This window comes from Triturus cristatus, chromosome 4_2 (assembly GCF_964204655.1).
Source record: "Triturus cristatus chromosome 4_2, aTriCri1.1, whole genome shotgun sequence".
NCBI classification, from domain to species: domain Eukaryota; kingdom Metazoa; phylum Chordata; class Amphibia; order Caudata; family Salamandridae; genus Triturus; species Triturus cristatus.
In genome coordinates, this window is record NC_140586.1 from 707,715,728 (window position 1) to 707,737,938 (window position 22,211).

The 22,211-nt window shown below is 46.1% G+C and overlaps 1 protein-coding gene across 1 annotated transcript in view; it reads right to left on the reverse strand.

Moving 5' to 3' along the window:
* The window catches only part of TCEANC2 (transcription elongation factor A N-terminal and central domain containing 2), a 106,384-nt gene that overhangs the window by 78,712 nt on the left and 5,461 nt on the right, over positions 1–22,211 (reverse strand). Inside the window, exon 2 of the mRNA XM_085602572.1 lies at positions 14,515–14,656. Coding sequence (XP_085458698.1) covers positions 14,515–14,656 — 142 coding nt within the window. The remainder of the gene's footprint in view (positions 1–14,514; positions 14,657–22,211) is intronic.

Sequence of the window (22,211 nt, forward strand, 5' to 3'; positions counted from 1 at the left end):
TCTGCGAGGTTCTCCGCGTCCCGACGGCTACGAAGGACTGCTGCCCTGATTAATCGCCCTGTTTTGGACCCTTGACGATTTTGGTAGAGCGAAACAATCGAGAGAGTCTTCTGGTGACGCCATCGATCATCGATATTCAGTTAAGTATAAGTGGAGCGTCTCCCAGTTTGTTTGGTATCCTTCGGGAATTTGGTATCCTTCGGGATCGCTTTGATTTGGAACTTGCAAGTGCCAAAGCCAGAGGACTCGTGTATTCACGAGACTATCGTATTCGATAATCCTTTGAAGTTTGAAACTAGACTAGTGAGCGAAGATGCCTGGTTCTAGTGTATTTGGAAGATTGTTTTGTTTGGGTTGTAGAAGGGATTCCCAATTGGAGGATTCATGTCCGGTTCCTCCAATTGGAACTCCAACTTATGAGCTTTATGTAAAACATGGCGTGGGCCCCATTGCAAATAATGAAGTATGGATCCGATACACCAGAAAGGACGGTGTTTTAAAATGGGCCCAAAATGGTAGTTTTGATACCGATATCTTAGATAATTTGGAGGTTAAATTGTTTAAAAAGAAAGCCCGGCCGGCGATGTTTGATTCTTTCCGCCTATGGCGAAAGGAAGCCAAACAGAAGGTAATTAAGCTAGCGAAAAGGAATAAGAGAGAAAGAGGTATGTCAATGATGCAAGCAGCTGTGCAATTTAAAGATAATGAGGAGGAACAAATGAATGAGCAGTTACATAGACAGCGCAAACTAGGGATCGATAAATGTTACCCAGTTTTGTCACCCCTTGTACAAGATGAGACAAAAGAGAAAGAAAAGGATTCCCTAATGTCCCATTTGCTAAGTTCACCACCCCCGTATGCGCAAAATGCCACAGCGCCTCCACAGCTCGTGAATGTGCAGCCTTCAGTTAATGTGCCGCAAGCCTTCCCACAGCCGCCAGCTCCTCCTCAGCTGGCTCCTATCCCTACAGTACAGCCCTCTCAAGGGCCGCCAGTTTTGTTACCTGTTGCCCCCGCGCTTCCTGCGACTTTGCCTAGCACATTAGCTGCCTCCCCTGGCGCTCTTTCTTACACTACCCAGGTACCTGTATCTGCATCCGCTTTTCTTCCCTCTGTCTTTCCCCCCATTTTCGCCTCAACTTCTCCTTCAGCACGACAACGACTAGCTAATGTAGTTACTAGTTTAATGTCGCCTCTCTTTGGGTCATCTAGTGTGACCCCTGGTTTACAACGTAAGCAATTGCACAGTCAGCTGCCTGGTCCTGAAGAGAAGGAGGTGTTAGATCATCTGGCGCGTAGGTGGATTGGTTTCCCTTCACTCTATGAGGTGGAATCAGTTGTTAACGTTTTTCACCAATGGGATGCCCCGAAACAGAGGTATGTGTTTGACAAAATGTGTGAATTCCTCTGTGAGGAATTAGAGGATCATGGTTCAAACACAATCCTGCAGGAATTGTGTCGCGTGCGATTTGATTTTGGAACAGGTACAATTGTGGGTCCCGATGTAGATAAAGCAGTTGCGACTTTACTGTCCTTCAGGAATGGCGATTGTCAGCAATCATTGTTCGAACAGGAATTCCCTGTGGAAAAAAAGGTAAAAGTGCGCCAATATCCGATGCGTGAGGTTCCCCCAGTTTGGAGACCTGCTGATCCAAATGCTGTTCCACCTGTCTTAGCACATTTTCAGCGTGTTTGGGTACATGTCCCATGGAAGCGTTCTGAGGTGTTAGCGCTTAAGTAGACATTGCCTGACCCCCGTAAAAACCCTGCAGGATATTATAAGGAGTTATCACAAACTGCAGACTCATGTGTCATGAATCTGGCTGACAAAGATATGTTGTTCGGGAATGTGGTTCCACAGCCTTTATGGGGATCCATCCGTAATACGGATCATGCTGTAGAACTAGGGGGCACATGGGCTAATATCGTTGCTGCAGACACTAGACAAGTTGGTGGCTTGAAGCCTGACCCTTTGGTAGCAGAACTCCCTGGTAGAATTATTACATACATGAAAACTTTAATGCCCGCGATGCGCGTGAATTGGGATAAACTATCTGAATGCAAGTAGAAGAAAGATGAGACAGTGTCCGATTTCTTTACAAGGTTTGAAGAAACGTTTATCGACCACAGTGGTCAAGACATGAGTACTGAAGGTGGCCAACGGTTATTTGTTGATAAATTTGTGCAGAATCTACTTCCCGAGTTGTGTAAGAAATTAAAAGATTCGGAGAGTTCTTGGGCTGTTTCCTCTTCAGCGCAAATACTGGCTACTGCACAGTATTACGAAAATAGAGATAAAGACGAGAAGGATAGAACAGACAAGAAAACGAAAGAACTGAAAACGAAGGTCCTTTTACAGCAGGCTTATCCGCCACGTGGAGGACAGAATAATTACAGGCAGACCCAAGGTATCTATCAGCAACCCCAACAGTTTCAGAATAACCAGCAAATGAATGGGTATTATCAACCATGTATTCCTATAGGTCCCAATCAATGTTCATATTGCAGAGAGGAAGGTCATTTCAAGTATAGTTGTCCTAAATTAATGCAGCGTACTAATAATGCGTATGCCGCAAGAGGTAGAGGTGGTCAGCAAGCTCCTAGAGGTAGAGGGCGTGGAAATGTTCCCCAGAACGCGCGTCCTCTTCCGCCTCAAAATACGATAAATAGCTTTGATCAGCAAGCCAACGCGACTGGTAATACAGCTCAGTACTATAATAATGACTATTATGCAGAAGACCACAATGTGGAAGGTAATGATTACTAGGACAGCCATAGACAGAGAGAGGGAGTTGTTTCAGTACCAGTGGATCAGAGTGGACCGTATGTTAAGGTGACTACAGCGAATGTAACAGAGCCCTTTCTGCTGGACACTGGTGCTGCAAAGAGTTCAATTATGCATTCAAAACTCCCTGGCGCGCCTTTGTCTGGCGAAATGAATGTTTCAGTAGGTTTTTCTGGCGCCCCAGTTAGGAACCCGATTTCTAGTCCTATGCCCCTTTCTGTTGGACCTTGTGAGCTAAAAGCACCCCTCATCCTAACGACAGGTTGTGGTGAAAATCTGCTAGGATTAGATTTGCTAAAAAGATTGCATGCAACGCTGTATTGTTCTCCTTCAGGAGTACAACTTACATTAGGTAAGGAAGTGATTTCCCCAATGTATTTGTCTAAGAACACATTGCCGCCTGAATTGTCATCCCTTCCGGATGTCCTTTGAGCTACTGGTCCCAATGATGTAGGCCTCTTGGAAATACCGCCATACGTGGTCACTTTAAAAGCCAATGTCAGATTGCCACGCATTCCCCAGTACAAGATCTCCAATGAAGGTCAGAAAGCGTTGTTAGCAATTGTCAGTGATTTGATTAAAAAGGGTGTAATTGAAGAGACAAGAGGCAACGTTTGCAATAGTCCTGTTTTACCTGTTTTAAAACGAACGGACCCTTCACAGCCACCTGTTTACAGATTTGTGATTGATCTTAGAGAGGTAAATAAGACTGTTGTGCCACAGTTTCCAGTTGTCCCTGATATAACTGCCTTGTTAACTATGATTCCAGCCTCCGCTGCATGGTTCTCAGTGATCGATTTAAAGAATGCTTTCTTTAGCATCCCAATTGCAGAGGAGAGTAGGGACATTTTTGGCTTCAGTTTAGGAGGTCGAAGCTTCCGCTTTAAACGCGATCCACAGGGCTACTGTGAAAGTCCATCAATATACAGTCAAGCTTTAAAGGCGCAGCTTGATGCACTTGTTTTGCCTAGTGGCGCTATCCTTATTCAGTACGTTGACGATTTACTAATCGCCGCGGATACTGAAAAGATTTGCATAGAAGCTACATTGTCATTGTTGCGTCATTTGTCTGCCTTTCATCACAAAGTGTCTCTCTCAAAACTGCAATATTGTCGACAAGAAGTGACCTACTTAGGTCATCTCTTATCGAAGGAGGGAAGGAAACTGACCCCAGAAAAAATTCAAGCCATTGCACAGTTAAGTGTGCCAAGAACACAGAGAGAAGTGCGTGCTTTCTTGGGCATTACTTCATACTGTAGGCATTGGATACCGAATTTTTCTTTGCTGGCAAAACCTTTGTTAGCATTAACATGTAAAGACACACCGAATCCTGTCCCATGGTCTGAAGAGTGTCAGAAAAGTTTTTGGGAATTGCGTGATGCATTATGTTCAGCTCCTGTGTTGGGTACCCCTGACTACAGTAAGCCTTTTACATTGTATGTTCATAAAAAAGACGGTTGCACATTATCAGTGTTAACACAGCCTTTTGGCGACAGACCGCGTCCATGCGCATATTTATCGTCAACCTTGGACCCGGTAGCGAGGGCATTGCTAAGTTGTCTGAGAGCTACAGCCGCAGCAGCTATGTCTATTCGACAGTCTGCTGGACTAGTGATGGATAATACATTGATTGTAATGGTTCCACATGCTGTGGATACATTGTTAAACAGGACCAAGACACAGCACTTAACTAGTGCTCGATTGTCAGGATATGAATTGACACTGTTGGCAAATCATATACACATAAAGAGATGCAATACGTTGAATCCCACTACATTATTGCCGATTCCAGCAGACCTGGATGAGATTGAGCAACATGATTGTCTGTTCAGAACAGAAGAAGAGACAAAAGGAAGAATAGATCTTAAAGATACTCCCCTGACTGAGTGTGATGGTACCTTATGGGTGGATGGTTCATGCTTCAAGCTTCCAAATGGTGATACGACTGCTGCATATGCTATCACGACTTTGCACACGATTGTTGAAACTGCACGTGTGCCACATAATCGGCTCAAGCAGCAGAATTAATTGCCCTTACAAGAGCATGCGTGTTGTCTGAAGGAATGAAAGTGAACATATATACTGACAGCCAGTACGCCTTTGGCGTGGCTCATAGTTTTGGGCGATTGTGGAAGGAACGTGGATTCCTGACTTCGCATGGAGCTAAAATTCAGAATGGCAAGTTGGTGAATGATCTCCTTGAGTCACTGACCCTACCGTTGCAAGTTGCGATTATGAAATGCAGTGCGCACAAGAAAGTCACTGATGATGTTGGTCGTGGTAATGCATTTGCTGACGAAATCGCGAAAGAAACAGCAAAAGATGTGAAGACTCGAATGTATGTTGCAGGCCCTGCAAGATGGGTTGGTGATGTTGGAATGTGTGAAGACACGATAGAGTGTGAAGTCCCTTCAAGCTGAAGCCACAGAGAAAGAGTTGAGCAAGTGGAGAGAAAGTACGGGTAAATTGGATGAGAATAGTTGTTGGATTTATTTGTCAGAACATCGGCGATGGTTGCTACCTGATGCATATGTGCTTCCAGTAGTTACTATGGCACATGGAATGGCACATATCAGTGTGAATGGAATTTGTAAGTTGTTGGCTCCGGTATGGCAGAACGCTGGAATTCCCAAGTGTGCAGAGAATGTGGTCAAGAATTGTATGGTATGTTTGAAATACAACCCTGGTAGGGGAACCCCAACTCCAGCTGGTCATTTTGCGCCTCCATCATATCCATTTGAGGTTTTGCAGCTAGATTTTATCCACATGGAAAGGTGCAACAACTTGAAATATGTACTGGTTGTTGTTTGTGCTTTTTCAAAATGGATAGAAGCATATCCCCTAAAAGACAACATTGCTTTATCCACAGCCAAGGCCCTTGTGAAAGAATTTTTCCCTAGGTTTGGAATGCCAAGAATGGTGTGGAGTGATAATGGGAGTGAATTTGTGGGTCGAGTGATGAAGAATGTGTGTGAGGGGTTAGGGATAAAGCAAAAATTTCACGCTGCAAATCACCCCCAATCAGCTGGATTAGTAGAGTGTTACAATGGCACTCTGAAGCTCAAGCTGGCCAAAATCCAGGCGAGCTCCGGTCTTAAATGGCCTGACGCTCTGCCTTTAGCGCTCCTATCCACCAGAATGACTGTGCACTCACGAGTGGGACTTAGCCCATATGAGATCATTTTTGGCCGCCCGGCCAATGTATGGGGTGTGCCAAGACCGACAAAATTCAGCGAAATCGAACATACAGTACTGCTTGACTATCTGTACGAATTGACGGCTAAATTGCGTGTTTTACACCAACAGGTGCATGATACTCTCCCCCAGGCCTCTGAAGCTACTGGACACCATATCGACCCTGGCACGTGGGTTCTCGTGAAGAACTTTCAGCGAAAGAGCAACGATGAGCCCCGTTGGATTGGCCCTCACCTCGTACTTCTATCGACAAGATCAGCGGTTCGAGTAAAAGGGAAAAAGAATTGGATCCACGGCGCCCACTGCAAACGGATCCCTTTGCCTCTACCATATGACCAGTGGGTCCAGGAGGGTATCGCTGACTCTGAAACAGACACTGTGCCTCGTTTTGTACCATTTAGTGATGCACGCATAAGAGGCACAACTTCAGAACAAGAAAGTGACGATATTTTGCAAGAAGCTGTGCCACCGTCAATTCGATTGGACAACACAGAGCCTGAACTCTTGTTCCAAGACCAGACAGTACCTGGCAGAAATAGATACAACTTGAGACCAAGGCCTATGGACAAATAAAGATTCCCTTCACTTACTATTTTTTGATATTGTAACTCTCCCATCTGAAGGACTTTCTTGATTTTTTGTTTTTCGAACCACCATCCGGGTTCAGCCGCAGGGTCGCGGTGCCAAGACTTTGGGGTACAGGCCGAAGACGTTAGGTCAACGGTTCTGGTTGGTCTAGGGCGTTCCCTGGACTGACATGCGTACTCCTTAGCAGAAGATACTCACCCGCCGCGAGCGGCACGATTAGAGGATGGAGTTTTTCAAGATGGAGAGACCCGCTGAGGAAATGAACTTTAAAACGAAATATGTAGAATCATGAAGAGCAAACGTTTTGTATTATTATGTCTGTTTGTATTATTTAGTATGATGGTGTTTACTGTAGGTTATGTATTCTTCTCCTCTCAAGTACCATTTGCGCCCACTGAACAGCCTATACCTCCTCCTACTGTCTCCTTGCACTCTTTCCACCCTGCTCACGAACAAGCTAGACGTCCGAGTTTGTAAACAACTCGTTCATTCAGCTCCTGCACCAGCACCAACTAGTCATGAATACAACCAATTACTGGGTGTGTGGTTTAATGCCACATACCATTAACAAGGGTATTCCTTATCTAGTGCTGCCGTTTAGCTGTAATGGATCGTCATGGGCATTCCAGACCATGTTTCTTTTTGCATTAGATGCCTACTCCCCGCGACAACCGCGTTCCATCAGACCTAGCACCAATAATAAAGCTTTAATGAAAGGAGTTGCCGATATGAGCAGAGATATCGACGCATACTCATCTATTCCCAAGGATGAATTGCGAGCTTATGTAGGGTGGAACGCGACGGGGTATAGTATTAGTCTGGGTGAAAGGCAGCGAAAAATCTCATCCCCAATTTGGGTCGTACCCCACATAGGTCGGTTCTGTTTACAAGGTAATGGTCAGAATCCAAGAGCTCAACTGGGGAAAAGTGACTGTACTGAAACGTACACTTTTCCATCACAGTTTTCCCCTGCGTTTTTGGCTGCCAAGGGTACATATTTTGTCTGCAATGACCGAGCATATACATGGTTGCCCCCTGATTTCTCGGGCACATGTTATATTGCAAATTTGCTACCGCCAACATTTACTGCTGCCTCTGATTATCACAAGACCAGAGTTGTGAGAGGCGTGATTAGTAAGGAGGCTACTGCCGGTCAGGAAGCAGGAGACTTCTTTTTGGGCTTCCTGCCGTTTTGGGGACCGATGGTGAATAGTACGAACCTGAGACAACTGACACGTGTGGTTGAATCCACTGTTAATGTTACGGCTGGTGCCCTTGGTAATTTGACAGCTGAGCTCCAAACGGATCGCCTCATGACTTTGCAGAACCGTATGGTTCTAGATGTCATACTTGCAGACCGCGGTGGGGTATGTAAGGTTATCCAATCTAGCTGTTGCATTTTCATACCAGATAACGCTCCAACAGTTTATCAAGCCATCTCCAAACTGCATAAAATATCTGAATCCATACACGTGGATAAAGGAGATTGGTCACTGATGGGGTGGTTCTGGGAACTGATATCTGCCTGGGGTTGGAAGATTCTGATGGTCATTGGAATGATCTTAGCCATTCTTTTCCTGTTCTGTCTGTGTATACAGTGTGCTCCTGCGATATGTGGCCTCTGTGCTACATTATGTGTAAGGAAACCTGTATCGAGGGACGAGCTAAGCAATAGGATGATGCTACAGCAACATCTCCATGACTTCATGAATATAGACCTGGACTCGGATTGATATAAGCATAGTTATTGCCTATGTAAGGGCAAAAGGAGGGTCTGTGGTACTTTGAAATTTGGGACCGCGTAGGAGGCAGGGCCCTACCTCTGTCTATTCCGGTATTAGCGAACCGCGAATGGTCAATGCGGTATGTACAAGTGCTTTGCATAACGTTTTAGCGATAAACGCACTTTGTATACGATATTACACATTGACTTCGTGGGTTCCATCTTGGAGCGGTGGCCATCTTATGGTTGCCCTCACATAGGCTACACATTACGAACAAGTACGGGCCTTTAGAACACATGTGCCTTCCTTTGACTTCTCTGTGACCTGTGCAACTTGGCTCCACCGCCCGGGTCAGTCCGGTCCCACGAGCTGCCCGTCCTACGGCCACCTGTGATTAGCATCAGGGTTTGACACACCATAAAGCCTTTTTCATCCCACACAAGCCTCCGGCTAATCTCTTTCACACCTGACTCTTCCTGTTTTATGGCTTGTTTTACAAACAGGAGATGCCCGTGTTTATTGGGGTCTGTTGATATCTGATGTGGGATCTGAGCCTTGCTGGGTAAATAATTGTGGGCTGGCTTAACTGGAATGTGGGATGGTCATCATGACTCTGCCTTTTCGTTTGTAATGAATACATGTGAATGACCATATCGTAAAACTAGGAATGTGTGCCTGAAGCATGATATTTTGTATTTAAGGAGAAGCCCGTTTCTGTAAGTTTAAGCAGTCTCCTGAGAACATACATTGTGTTGTACTTCTCGGATACCTGTAATTGGTCTGCAGCCAATAAATCGATCTTTGACTTCACCCAGAAAACTCTGTGTTTCTGTAGGTCTGAAACAGGAAGAACCCGAAGTCTTAGGGTGTGTTCCCCTGCACCGCTGGGTTTTAAAAACCCAGTACTTCAGAAGGGGGAGGAGATTTTCTTGCACCTCAAAGGGCCTGGTCTGCCCCTGACAATGCTATCTCCACCTCCTGCCAGGAAATCATACCAGAGAAGGCCGAACTGGTTCTGGCCGGGCACAGATACCCTCTGCCTGCAAGATCAAAGGATTTTTGTGTACAAAGACTGGGGCCCAGACCCCTGAACTTTAGAACCCATCTGGATCAAGAAGACTGCCAAGAAGAAAAGCTGGAGAAGCTGTGAGGAGGAACTACCACTTTGCTGTGTGCTTTACTGGGCTGACCTGCAGTGGCTGCTTCGGTCTTGGGCAGTGAAAGACCTAGACTGGACTTTCTGCAACCTAATTTGTGAATCTCTCCAGGGCTTGCCCCCTGTTCACGAATTCTCAGGAACAGCAAAGACTTCAAGCCCTTCTGCCCGCAGCACTGGGGACTGTGTGTTTTGTGCTGTATCAGAGGAAAAGCAACTCGACGAGGTCTACGACGCCGCTGCCGATTCCATGTCCTGAAGGCACCGCAGAGGGCACCGCCTCAACGAAACCTTGGTTTCACCGATGACGCCTGTTGATGCCACCACTGAGCCGCTACTTGCACCGCGACTTGTGGGCACCGCACCGCCTCGCGCCGAAGCCTTGGCTTCGCAGAGAGCACCGCCGCAACTCTGTACCGCGACCTTGGTCTCACAGATGACGCCTGTTGACGCTGCCACCGAGCCGCTGCTCGCACCGGGACCTGTGGGCACCGCACTCCACACCGCCTTGCTTCACGAGGGCACCTTGGCTTCCCTGACGCTGCCGCTCCATGCCGAAATCAATGCCGCTGCTTGCACCGTGGATTGAGGACACCGCTCGTAAGTCACACGAAGGACCGACCTCATCCCGCACCGCAGCCTTGGCCCACTGACCCCGGCACCATCGACTCCCACTCGTCAGCAGACGACAGCGCTCAGCAATGACGAAAACGCTGCTTGCAACGTGACTTGCTAGCACCGTGACTCGCACCGCCTTCAACTCACACCGCGACCCTGGTCTCACCGACTACGCCATCTGACGCCACCACCGAGCTGCTGCTCGCACCCCAACCTGGGGGCACCGCACGCTACACCGCTGCACTTCGCACCACAGCACCTGACGCCTGCCGACGCCAGCGCTCCTGATTCCAGCAGAGAGGAGCTCGACCTGCAACGCGAGTGACTTCAAGGGCCTCATCGCCCTGCCCTTCTCACAGATACTTTTTGCAGTTCTTCCTGACACCGTAGCTGGCCCACGACTAGCCAGAACTGTTGGATTTGTTGTTCACGACACCGTGGTAGTAGCCCCGGACAGAGCTACTGACATCAAGGAACTTAGTTTTAAACTTATTTGATGACTACAGACTATTTTTTTTCACCTATAGTATTGTGGATTTTTGTTGTTTTTGGTCTTGTTTAATTATATAAAAATATTGGATCGTGTTCTAAACTGGTGTGGTGTCCTTTTGTAGTGCGTACACTGTATTACTGTGGGTTATGTGCAAATGCTTTACACACTGCCTCTAAGATAAGCCTGACTGCTTGTGCCAAGCTACCAAGGGGGTGAGCAGAGGTTATTTTAGGAGTGTAACTCCCTTATCCTGACTAGAGTAGAGATTTTTGCCTGGTTTTGGCCCTTGCCCTAGCCTACCGGAAATCCCATTTCTAACAAGGGGGTATATTGGAGTGGGGTACACTGGGGTAGAGTAGGGTAGATTGGAGTTGACTAGATTTGAGTGGGGGTAAATTATAGTGGGGGAGTGGGTAGATTGGCTTGTAGATTGGAGTGGGGTAGGCTGGAGTGGAGTGGGATAGATTGGGTAGACAGGAGATGTGTAGATTGAGGGAGTGGGGTAGATTGGAGTGGAGTGTGGTGGATTGGGGAGCAGTGGAGTGGGGTGGGTAGATTGGGGTGGAGTAGTTTGGGTAGATTAGAGTAGACTGGAATTAAGTGGGGTAGATTGGGGTGGGGTGGGGTGGCCTGTGGGAGGGAGTAGGTTAGATTGGGGTGGAGTAGATTGGGACAGAGTATAGGGGCGTATGGTAGATTGGGGTAGATTGAAGTGGAGTGAGGTAGACTGGAGTACAGTGGATTGGGGTGTATTGTTATAGATTTGAGTGGGGTAGACTGAGGTAGATTAGAGTCGGGTATAGTGTAGAAGCTTGAAGTGGGATAGATTGCAGTGGACCGAGGGAGACTGGAGATGAGTGGGGTAGGGTTGAGTGGGGAGGACTTTGATAGATTGGAGTGGGAGAAGTAGATTGGAGTGGGGTAAATTGGAGTGGAGTGGGGTCGGGTAGAGCATATTTGTTTGGGGTAAATTGAAATGGCGTAGGGTAGATTGGAGTGGGGTAGATTCCAGAGGAGTGAGGTAGATTGGGATGGATGTGATTGGGTTAGATTGAGTGGAGTACGGTAGATTGGAGTACAGTGAAGTGGGGTGGGGTAGAGTAGAATGGGATGGATTAGGGTAGGTTGCAGTAGGTAGATTGGATTGGAGTGAAGTAGATTAGTGTGGAGTGGGGTAGATTGGAGTGGAGTGTGGTAGACAGGAGTGGGGTAGATTGGGGTACAGTAGAGGGGAGTGTGGTAGATTGGGATAGAGTGGAGTGGGTAGACTGGAGTTGAGAGGGGCAGATTGGGCGGAGTGGAGTGCAGTCGGGTAGAGTGGAGTGCAGTCGAGTGGGTTGGATTGGGGTAGATTAGAGTGGGTGGATTGAGTTAGATTGGGTGGAGTGGGGTAGATTCATGTACAATGGAGTGGGGAAGATTGGGGCAAAGTGGGGTAGACTGTAGTGCAGTGTGGTAGATTGGAGTGGAGTGTGGTAGATTGGAGTGGAGTAGATTGTGGTACATTGGAATAGGGTAGATTGGAGTAGAGTAGATGGGAGTGGGTTAGATTGGGGCAGAGTGGAGTAGGCTAGAGTGGAGTGGGGCAGATAGGAGTGAAGTGGATTGAGGTAGAGTGGGGTACAGTATAGTGAAGTATGGTAGACTGGGGTAAAGTGTAGAGGGGTAGACTGGAGTGGAGGGGGTAGATTGGGTGTAGTGGAGTGGGTTGGATTGGATTAGGGTAGACTGGAGTAGGTGGATTGGGTTAGATTCAGTGGAGTGGGGAAAATTGTGGCAAAGTGGGGTAGATTTAAGTGGTGTGGGGTGGACTGGAGTACATTGGAGTAGACTCTAGTGGAGTGAGGTAGATTGGATCGTAGTGGAGTATATTGGTGTAGACTGGAGTGGGGTACAGTGGGGTAGATTGGTTTAGAATGGAGTGTGATAGATTGGGGTAGATTGGAGTAGGGTAGACTGGCATGGGCTAGATTTGAGTGGTGTACAATGGGGTCGGTGGATTGGGGTAGATTGGAGTGAGGTAAATTGTAGTGAAGTGGACTAGGGTAGAGTGGAGTGGGTGGATTGGGTAGACTGGAGTGGAGTGGGATTGAGTAGGGTACATTGGAGTGGTGTAGAATGGAGTGGAGGGACATAGATTAGAGGGGCATACAGTAGAGTGGTGTGTTGTGGACTGAGTGGCGGGTTGTGAAGTTGAGTGGCATGGTGTAGAGTACAGTCGAGAGGAATGGCATAGAATGGAGTGGAGTGGCGTAAAGTGGCAGGACATAGAGTGGAGTGGCGTAATTTGGAGTATGCATGGTGTGGTAGGGCACAGCCATTGCAGACAAAACATTTACAATCGCAATGACCATTACATTTGCACCTACATACAGTTTTACTGTACATAAACAATATAATATGTGCAAATGTCATCACCTGGTGTGTTTTTCTGTTTTAGTCGCATTCAAATGTTTGTTTCCACCAAACTTCAGAATTACAAAACCAATGTGCTTCGTTTGCACTTTCCTATTTCTGATATATTCAGAAACATCAGCACAGTTCATTTTTGTTGTGTGTTAGAAAAATTAACATCACTCTTTTCTCACATGAGTACTCAGCAGAATTGTCACATAAATATTCTCACTTTGAAGTCAGAGAAAGAAAAGTGAACACCATGCTCCCTCGGAAGACCGATCCTGACATTTGATCTCTCTCTCTTTGAATGCACAGTAAATGTGACAAGATGAGAACAAGATTTAAAAGCCTGTTTACGAAAGCGAGTACTCGGAAGGATACAGTAAACGAGGAATGCTCAGGGGGGACAAACTCATGCTGGACAGCCTAAAGCAAATAAAACCAGTAAATAGAAAGCAAGCAACTGTGAGTTACAAATCACAAAGCCAATAGCAAGGAATGGGTAAAATGCATTCCAAGGAAAGCTTTCAGAATGCCCACAAGAAGTCATAAGCAAACCGGGCAGCTCTGCTGTCTGGTAGGCTTCTACCTAAAACTATGTGGGACAATCTACATGATCTCTCAGCCACATTCACTTTAGTAGAACACATCTGACTCAACAGACTCACAGTGGTGGCAGCACATCAAAAGGTGCCACCAGAATGTCTACATCCTTTCTTGACCAATTCACCTACAGTATGAGATTGAGAAAACTTTGCCCCCTCCTCATAAGGTCAAATTAGGAGTCTAACAATGATCTCAGTAACACTGTCCTCCTGAAAGGACAATAGTATAGGACGGAAAGTGCAGTGAGAGGACTGGTGGTGGTTAAGAGAAGGAGATAGATGAAAACTGTATTGTGTGAACGAGGAGGAAGGGTACAAAGCAGCACAGGGTTATGGAAACAGCTACTAAATGTGTGAACATCACCACCACCTGCCCCAAGATTCCACCCAAACTCTTACAACATTGAGAATTCAGGGTGACCATCTACAGATAGCCCACTCGTATTATCTGCAAATGGAATAGCTATGGCATTTTTAGGCATGGAATTTTAGGGCTTTCGTTCCTGAAAGGTTAATCGGAGCTCTGCATATACTCATCTACCCATTAAACTGTACATTCACTTGCACAAAAGCCAGACATATTGGTTTGCTCAATACTTGTTTAACATAGAACTTGATATTTCTTAGTGCTGTCAATTGTGACAGATAAGGCAACAGAAGGACAAGAAGACAAATACAATTCACCTGGAATTTAGTCACCTGTAGAACCCAGGACTGGAACTTAGGTCTACAAGTTCATGACAGACAATTACCACGGGTTCACCTGAGTTCTTCGTTATAAAATGCACATTCTCTCTGTAGAAGTATGCAACAATGGTTCAGTTAGCACTTAATTGGTGGTGTAGCCAAATACAAAGCATTTCCAAAATAAAAAATATAAATTACATAAAGGAACAGACACCCTGCACCCGCTGAAAAAGTGTAATATGCACATTGTCATTCTGCATCAGTACCTATTTTTGTTGAACTTAACACCTCTTTTGAGGGTATTTTCTTCTTGAGTTCCTCTAACGTTTCAAGTAGTTTTTCAAGTTCTTGCCCAGGATGTTCCAGAATGCATTTCCAACGTCTGATATCCTCAATAACCACAACTCTCTAAAAAAATGGAAACATATAGAAATAAAACATTCACTGAGCAACACATGGCATGTCAGGACTCGTGTATGTGCTGATATACTCAGAACCCAAAGGAGTCATATTTTGGGAGACTAAAACCTGCAAATGTCAGCTCACACTTTCCAGCCTGAATACCCCATATACATATCTCTGTCCACAATGTGAACCTCCAGATCCTAAAAAGACGAAAATTAAATATAGGAGCAAGTTTAGACCAATAATCCTTAACGCCAGACAAAGTCTCAATATTTATGTAGAGGTAAAATTCATTAAATCCTTATCCCTTACTATTATTGCAGGGCGGCGAAGTGTGTGCTTATCCAACATGCGATTAATGAAAGCAGGAAAAGCAAGTGTATTATGTAATCTGTGTAATAAGGGTGGGGAGGATGGTGACCAGCCAGTACAAGATCATGAGTTGTGACGCAGGCAGGGTGGTGGGGGCAGCAAGCAGGAGACATTATAAAAGCCAAAGCAGCAATTAGAGAAATTTGCACCAAGAACAGTATGTGGCCATGAAAGAAAAATATCACGATTCACCTTAGTGATCTACCACACCCTTTCAATGTTTCAAGAAGGAGGTATTACCAAATTGCAAATGCTAACTGGATACAAGAGTGTATGGGCCCATTGTATGGTGTAAGCATGAGCTGTGGGTTAGATTACTTGTACTGTAGATTCAAACAACATCTGCTGAATAAATATGACAAGTACTTCTCCTTTTCCTCTGTTCAGAAAAGGGGAGTACTGAGCATGATACAAACTGCACACTATGCTCTTGCATGTAGTCTTATGATTAGCTGGGTGCAATACACTATTGTATATAGTTTATCATAGATCAGACCAACAATCTGCAACACCTTCTAGAGGTTTTGCACTTTTATTGGAGGCCCAATTCTCTGAGTCATCATTTTTCCCTTTAAATGTTGTCATTCAGACAAAAACCTCACTCTCAGTGTTCTTGGCACACAATAGATTTTAGACGAAATGACCATAATCAGAGAATAGATATTAAACGTCATCAATTCAAATTTACCAGCATTTTCTCTATCTTTTTTGTCTGTATTGCATTTTCAATCGGTAACAGATGCAAAACAAAAGGTCACTTAGTAAATAACAAAGTATATTCATTTTTACACCGTATTGCCTTGAATATCTGATAAATCTTCAATGTGCATTCTTTTATGGCAACTTTACATTCTGATCTAGCATACTCTTTAATTAGACATGGTTCATCTAACTTCATTCCTTGCTTGCCTCCCTGCTTTGCAAGGCCTAAAAGTAAAAAAAAACTTTGTTTTACATGAGACATATTGTTTTGTTGTATAAAATGCAACAATGGTAGCAAGCTCTTACCCAGCTCAAAATTGCCAGATTATACTTGTCTGTTTATGTAATGGGCTTTGTAGAGGAGGTAACAGGTTCTAACAGATGACAGAATGCAGTATAAAGGTTATTTTTGTTTTTGCACGTAGCTTTATAAATCAAACGGTTTTCTTTTAAATTTCAAAACAATTTCAGGAAAACACTGTAAAAATTGGGCTGGATAAATCAATATGCTCGAACCCTCTAAAGAAGGTGGGTGTACAAAAGTAATTTATTTTTAAATGATGTGTATATTGTAATAACATTTCTATAAATACTTGGACAGCTATCCCTAGGCGTAACCCCAATTTTTACACCACACTCTCATACTAATCCAAATCCTGACCTAACTCTTAACTCACCCACACCTTGTATCTCATCCAACTGGACCCTACCACTAACCAACAGTGACTTTACCAAAACTACTGATCTGACATGAACTCTGATCTTTTATAACACCAACCGAGAAAACAATGGTAGCCATAAACCTGGACCCTACTACTAACATGCACTTTCACTAACCTGACCATGCAGCAAATCCTAATCTTGATGCATGTCTGATACTTTACCCTTCTCGTTACCCAGACATTAGCTTAACGATGATCCTGACTCAAGCCATTACCTAGATGTTTACCCTTGCTCTAGTCCCAACCTTCAACCGGTGCCAAACTGGATTTAAGTAAAGTCAAACATAAATAATCCACATTAATTATGTATACAATATGTATTGCACACAAGTAAAACACATAAAAAGGACAATACAGCACAATGTCAGTAGACCGTGTCCACTGTATCTCATAGACTAACACTTATATTACACACAAGTAAAAAAAAACACAAAAAGGACAACACAGCGCAAGGTCAGTACACTGTGTCAACTGTACCTCACGGACTAGAATTTATATAAATTTACTGCAGTTATACCCAGGAGTGAAATGGGTTTTAGGGGGATGAAGAGCTGCAACTGTGCGCTTTCTCAAAAAGGTTTCTGAACTGCAGTAGTAGAAGTGTGTCTATATTTAAAAAAAATCAAATATGGAAATACCTACAATTAAAATAACCACTAACCAAGAGAAGGCTGGTCTTCATATGGATGGCAAATGATCCATTTATCCAACATAGGGATTCTACCATGTATTATGTAAATATACATGCACCCATGTGTGTGCTACTATTTTTATTTGAAGTGTTTAGTCATACGTGAAAAATGGTGCAAAAGGATCAGAGCTCCTTCTCTCAATTTGCGGGACGGGCAATGTTTCAAAAAATGGTAAAATCCCCCTCACACACACCTGATTCAGTGTCATGCTTCATCATTGGGGTCTTCCCGCCCCTCTATGGGACGGGCGTGCTACAACTTACGTAGACGGAGGAGCACTTTATTCAGTGATTGGTGAGTATGTGTAGTGCGTGGGATCGTGAAAAGAAAATGTGAGATGGTTAAAAATTCTCTGGCTAGTGGAACGAAAATACGTTATTGTCTTCCCTGGCTGAGAATAGTAAAAGTGGGGAGGTGTAGATGGTGTACTATAATGAGTCACCTCCTACAAGGTTGACATGTTTCAGAAGCCATCCCCTTGTCTTTCTTCCTCAGGACCAAAAAAACGATCCCTGTTACACCTCAATGGGTGATAGAATAAATGTACATATGCCTGATAGTCACAAACACTGTCCTTTGTTCCCTGTTATGGGAGTTGAAAAATATACCACTTGTATATCTTAAGAACTTTAGAATTTTATCGTTATCGTTCCATGAGCTCACACGAGCGGTGTAGGGCGCCTTCAAATAGACAATGCTGGAAGGAGCGCGATCACCAAAGGAAGTACTTTCTCGTGGCTCGTCAGGTTCCGACGAGCCACGAGAAGGTACTTCCTTTGGTGATTGCGCTCCTTCCAGCATTGTGACTATCAGGCATATGTACATTTATTCTATTACCCATTGAGGTGTAACAGGGATCGGTTTTTTGGTCCTGAGGAAGAAAGCCAAGGGAATGGCTTCTGAAACATGTCGACCTTGTAGGAGGTGACTCATTATAGTACATCATCTACACCTCCCCACTTTTACTATTCTCAGCCAGGGAAGACAATAAAGTATTTTCGTTCCACTAGCCAGAGAATTTTTAACCATCTCACATTTTTTTTCACGATCCCACGCACTACACATACTCACCAATCACTGAATAAAGTGCTCCTGCGTCTACGTTAAGTCGTAGCACGCCCCGTCCCGTAGAGGGGCGGGAAGACCCCAATGATGAAGCATGACACTGAATCAGGTTTCAGTGTGTGAGGGGTATTTTACAATTTTTTGAGACATTGCCCTTCCCACAAATTGAGAGAAGGAGCTCTGAACCTTTTGCACCATTTTTCACGTATGACTAAACACTTCAAATAAAAATAAAAATAGCAGCACACACATGGGTGCATATATATTCACATAATACATGGTAGAATCCCTATGTTGGATAACAGTATCAAGAGGAGGACGATTCTACCTTTTTCCTCTTTACTCCCTCCTTTGATTTTTTGATCAAATGATCCATTTATACATACTTTATTTCCACACCTGGCTCATTCTGAAGATGCCTGACCTCAATTATTTCCCCATCTTAATGGAAAAAATCCCCATGCTCTTATATCACAGGTCATGACTCGTTTTCTCCTCAACACATGCATGTTTTTTAGTATGAATTGTGGCGACGCGCTCTAGTGTTCAGAGCGTGCCCAGGGGCATGCCGGGAATAGGCGCAGCTTCGCACCAGATAGCCGCGAGGCAGAGCGGCGGTTGGATGTGTCCCGGCGCTCGGGAGTAATAAAGTTAATTACACACGCTCCACTTGTCCATGGTGTGTTATATTGGCCAGAACACTACAAAAATGGCGACGAGAATGGTATTGGCTCTACAGAGGAATATTTAGGAGCAACTACGACCCAGACACACAGAACCTGGCAACACCCCGGGCGCGGCAGCGGAGCATCCTCACCATGGGCACATAGACAGAGCAGAGAAGTCCAGCGCAGTCCCCAGCACCACCTCAGGCCACAGGTGAGCACTAGGAGCACCAGCAAGCGAGGCCAGGGACTCCATAGAGGTGGGAACCAAGCGGGAAGCCACGCACACACCAGAGGCCTAGGCCAGAAGGGAAGGGTCCCAGGCATCACCATAGAAGAGGCAGGACACCCATAGGGGGCGACGCCCGGAAAGAGCCACCTTCCACCGAACCAAGCCAAGACTCACAGAGTTGCACGCAAAGCGACACGTGGGAGCAGGAGAGCGCGGCAGTCCAACGCAGAGCGACGGGTGCGCGCCAGAGGAAGTGACCTGCGGCCAGCAAGAAAAAGGGGAGAAACAGAACTGGCGACTCCAGGGTCATCGCGAAGAGGGCAAGGAAGCCTCTCACCAGCACAAGCCAGCAGATCAGGCGAGAGGCAGGCTCCAGGGAGCCCACCGGAGACAGACGACAGACATAGCTTGGTCCAACGCGACAGGGGCAGGATGTGTGCGCAGGCGACGTCCCTCACCAACCTGGTCCCCTTCCTACCAAAGAGAGGTGAACCGGCGATGCCCTGGGAAGATTGGAAGCGGTATTTCTTGAACTATCTCGAGGCCTTAGAAGAAGAAGGTGAAGGGGAGTTCTCCAGTTCAAGGAAAAAGAAAATACTACTACACAACCTAGGCCCGGAGGGCATCAGGGTGTACGACAGCCTAGTGAAGGCGACAAGACCTGCGGACGACACAGAAGTGTTCCAACATGTGCTGGAAGATCTAGACTCACACTACCGCCCAGTGGTGTGCACGGCCATAGATAGATGCAACTTCTTCCAAAGAAAACAAAGTAGTGGAGAGTCGATAGATGAGTACGTATCAGCCTTACGGAAGTTGGCGGTGACGTGTAGATTCGGCACCCTGCATGACGAACTCATCAGAGACCAGATCATAATGCACACATCCAACACGGCCATACAGGAGAAGCTGTGGGTCAACGGCGATGCCCCGCTGAAGGAGGTGGTGGCGCTAGTGAAGAAGGCAGAACTATCTAAAAGGTGCGCAGAAGCGGCTAGAAAAGAGAGTGGCGACAGAACACCGGTCTGTAGGATATCTGACAAAAACAGACTAGAAACTCCAAGGCAGCATGTACCGACCAACACGACGTACCAGAGAAAATACCCTCAGAAGGCCACGAGAACCCAAAGACCGCAAGGAGAGAGCAAACACACGTGCTACAGATGCGGTAGCCAAACACATGCCAGCAATGACAAAGCATATCCCACATTCCGAGCCAAATGCTCCTACTGTGGAATAATGGGGCACTACGAAAAAGTGTGCCGGCGCAAGCTCAGCAGGACAGAGGTGAAGTACGTTGCCCAGGAAACAGAGGGTGAGGATGAAACCCAGGAAGAGGGAAACGAAGAAGATGAAGTCCTGTGCATCGACAACCAGGTGTTGGGAGTAAATTGCACGCGATCCAAGAAACCAGCGCTACAGATGGAGATCGGCGGCGTACAAGTGGACATGGTGGCGGATTCCGGCTTCCCATACACAATTATTCAAAGGACCATATGGGAAAACGAGTTCAGACCCAGAGTAGGGGAGGAGCGACTACCCACAGACATCCACCCAGTCACGTTCACCGGAGAACCCATACCCATGGTGGGGTACCGAAGGCTACGATTCGAGTTCAAAGGACGAAGAGCGGAGGGAAAACTGTACGTGGCAGAGAAGGGACCTTCCGTAATAGGATGGATGGACCAAGGAAATTTAGGGATACAACTCAACCCTGGCGGGACCACGCAAGTACTAATGATTGACGCAAAACAAGCGCATGGAGAAAGCAAATGGAAGACGGAATATCCAGAAGTATTCAAGGGAACTATAGGACGGATGATGAAATTCACGCACAGAATACACCTCAAGGCCGGGGCAAATCCAGTAAGCCACAAAGCTCGCAACATCTACTTCAGAAGCAGAGAAGCGGTCCAAGAAGAATTGCGACGACTGGAGAGAAACGGAGTCATAGAAGCGATCGAGAGTGTGGAATGGCTCGCGCCACTGGTGGTCGCCCAGAAACCCAATGGGAAGGTACGCCTGTGTGTGGACGTGAGGGAACTCAACAAGAACATCTTGGTGGACAAGTTCCCGTTGCCCCGGATAAACGAGATGTTGGCGAAAACGAAAGGGGTCAAGTGGTTCTCAACAATAGATCTCACCTCTGCTTATCACCAAATCGCACTGCATGCCACATGCAACCACCTGACCTCATTCATCACGCCTTTTGGCTGTTACAAGTTTCTCCGGATGCCGTTCGGCCTAGCATCAGCTGCCGCGGTATTCCAAAAACTCATGCATCGGCTGTTCCAGAAGGTGGAAGGAGTTCAGTACTTCCAAGACGACATCCTCATCATGGGGAAATCAAAGGAAGATCCCGACGAGAAATTGCACACAGTATTGGCGATATTAGCTCAAAATGGACTCACGGCGGAATGGGAAAAGTGTAGATTTGGAGTGGGATCAGTGACATACCTGGGCCACGAAATCAGCTGGTGAGGCATAGAACCGAAGCGAGCGAACATGGCTGCCATCAAAGAAGCACCAACACCAACAAGGAAGGAAGATGTTCGGTCCTTCTTAGGCATGGCGGAGTTCTACAGTAAATTCGTCCCTCACTTCGCAACCAAAACGCACCACTTGAGGCAGCTTCTGAAAGAAAAGAACGCCTTCAAATGGACACACGAGGAGCAAGAAGAATTTGAGAAGATAAAACAGGACATCTGCACAGCAGTTCCCCTGGAGGGGTTCGACCAAGATGCATTATCCATACTAACCACCGACGCCAGCGACAAAGGCCTGGGGGCAGAGTTAATGTAATGCAAAAATCCCGGAGTGGAGACATCACCACTGTCAGTTTTGCCTCGCGATCCTTAGCAGCCAACGAAGTGAAATACAGCGTTATAGAGAAAGAGATGCTGGCAACCGTCTGGGCAATGGAACGGTTCAGACAGTTTCTGTGGGGCTCGAAGTTTCTGCTCCACACCGACCACAAACCACTGGTGAAAGTCCTGACCTCAAGCGGACATGCGCATGCAACCCCCCGCATCGCGAAGATGACCCTGAGGCTCCTGGATTATGTGTACGACGTGGAGTACCTCCCGGGATCCAAGAACAAGGTAGCTG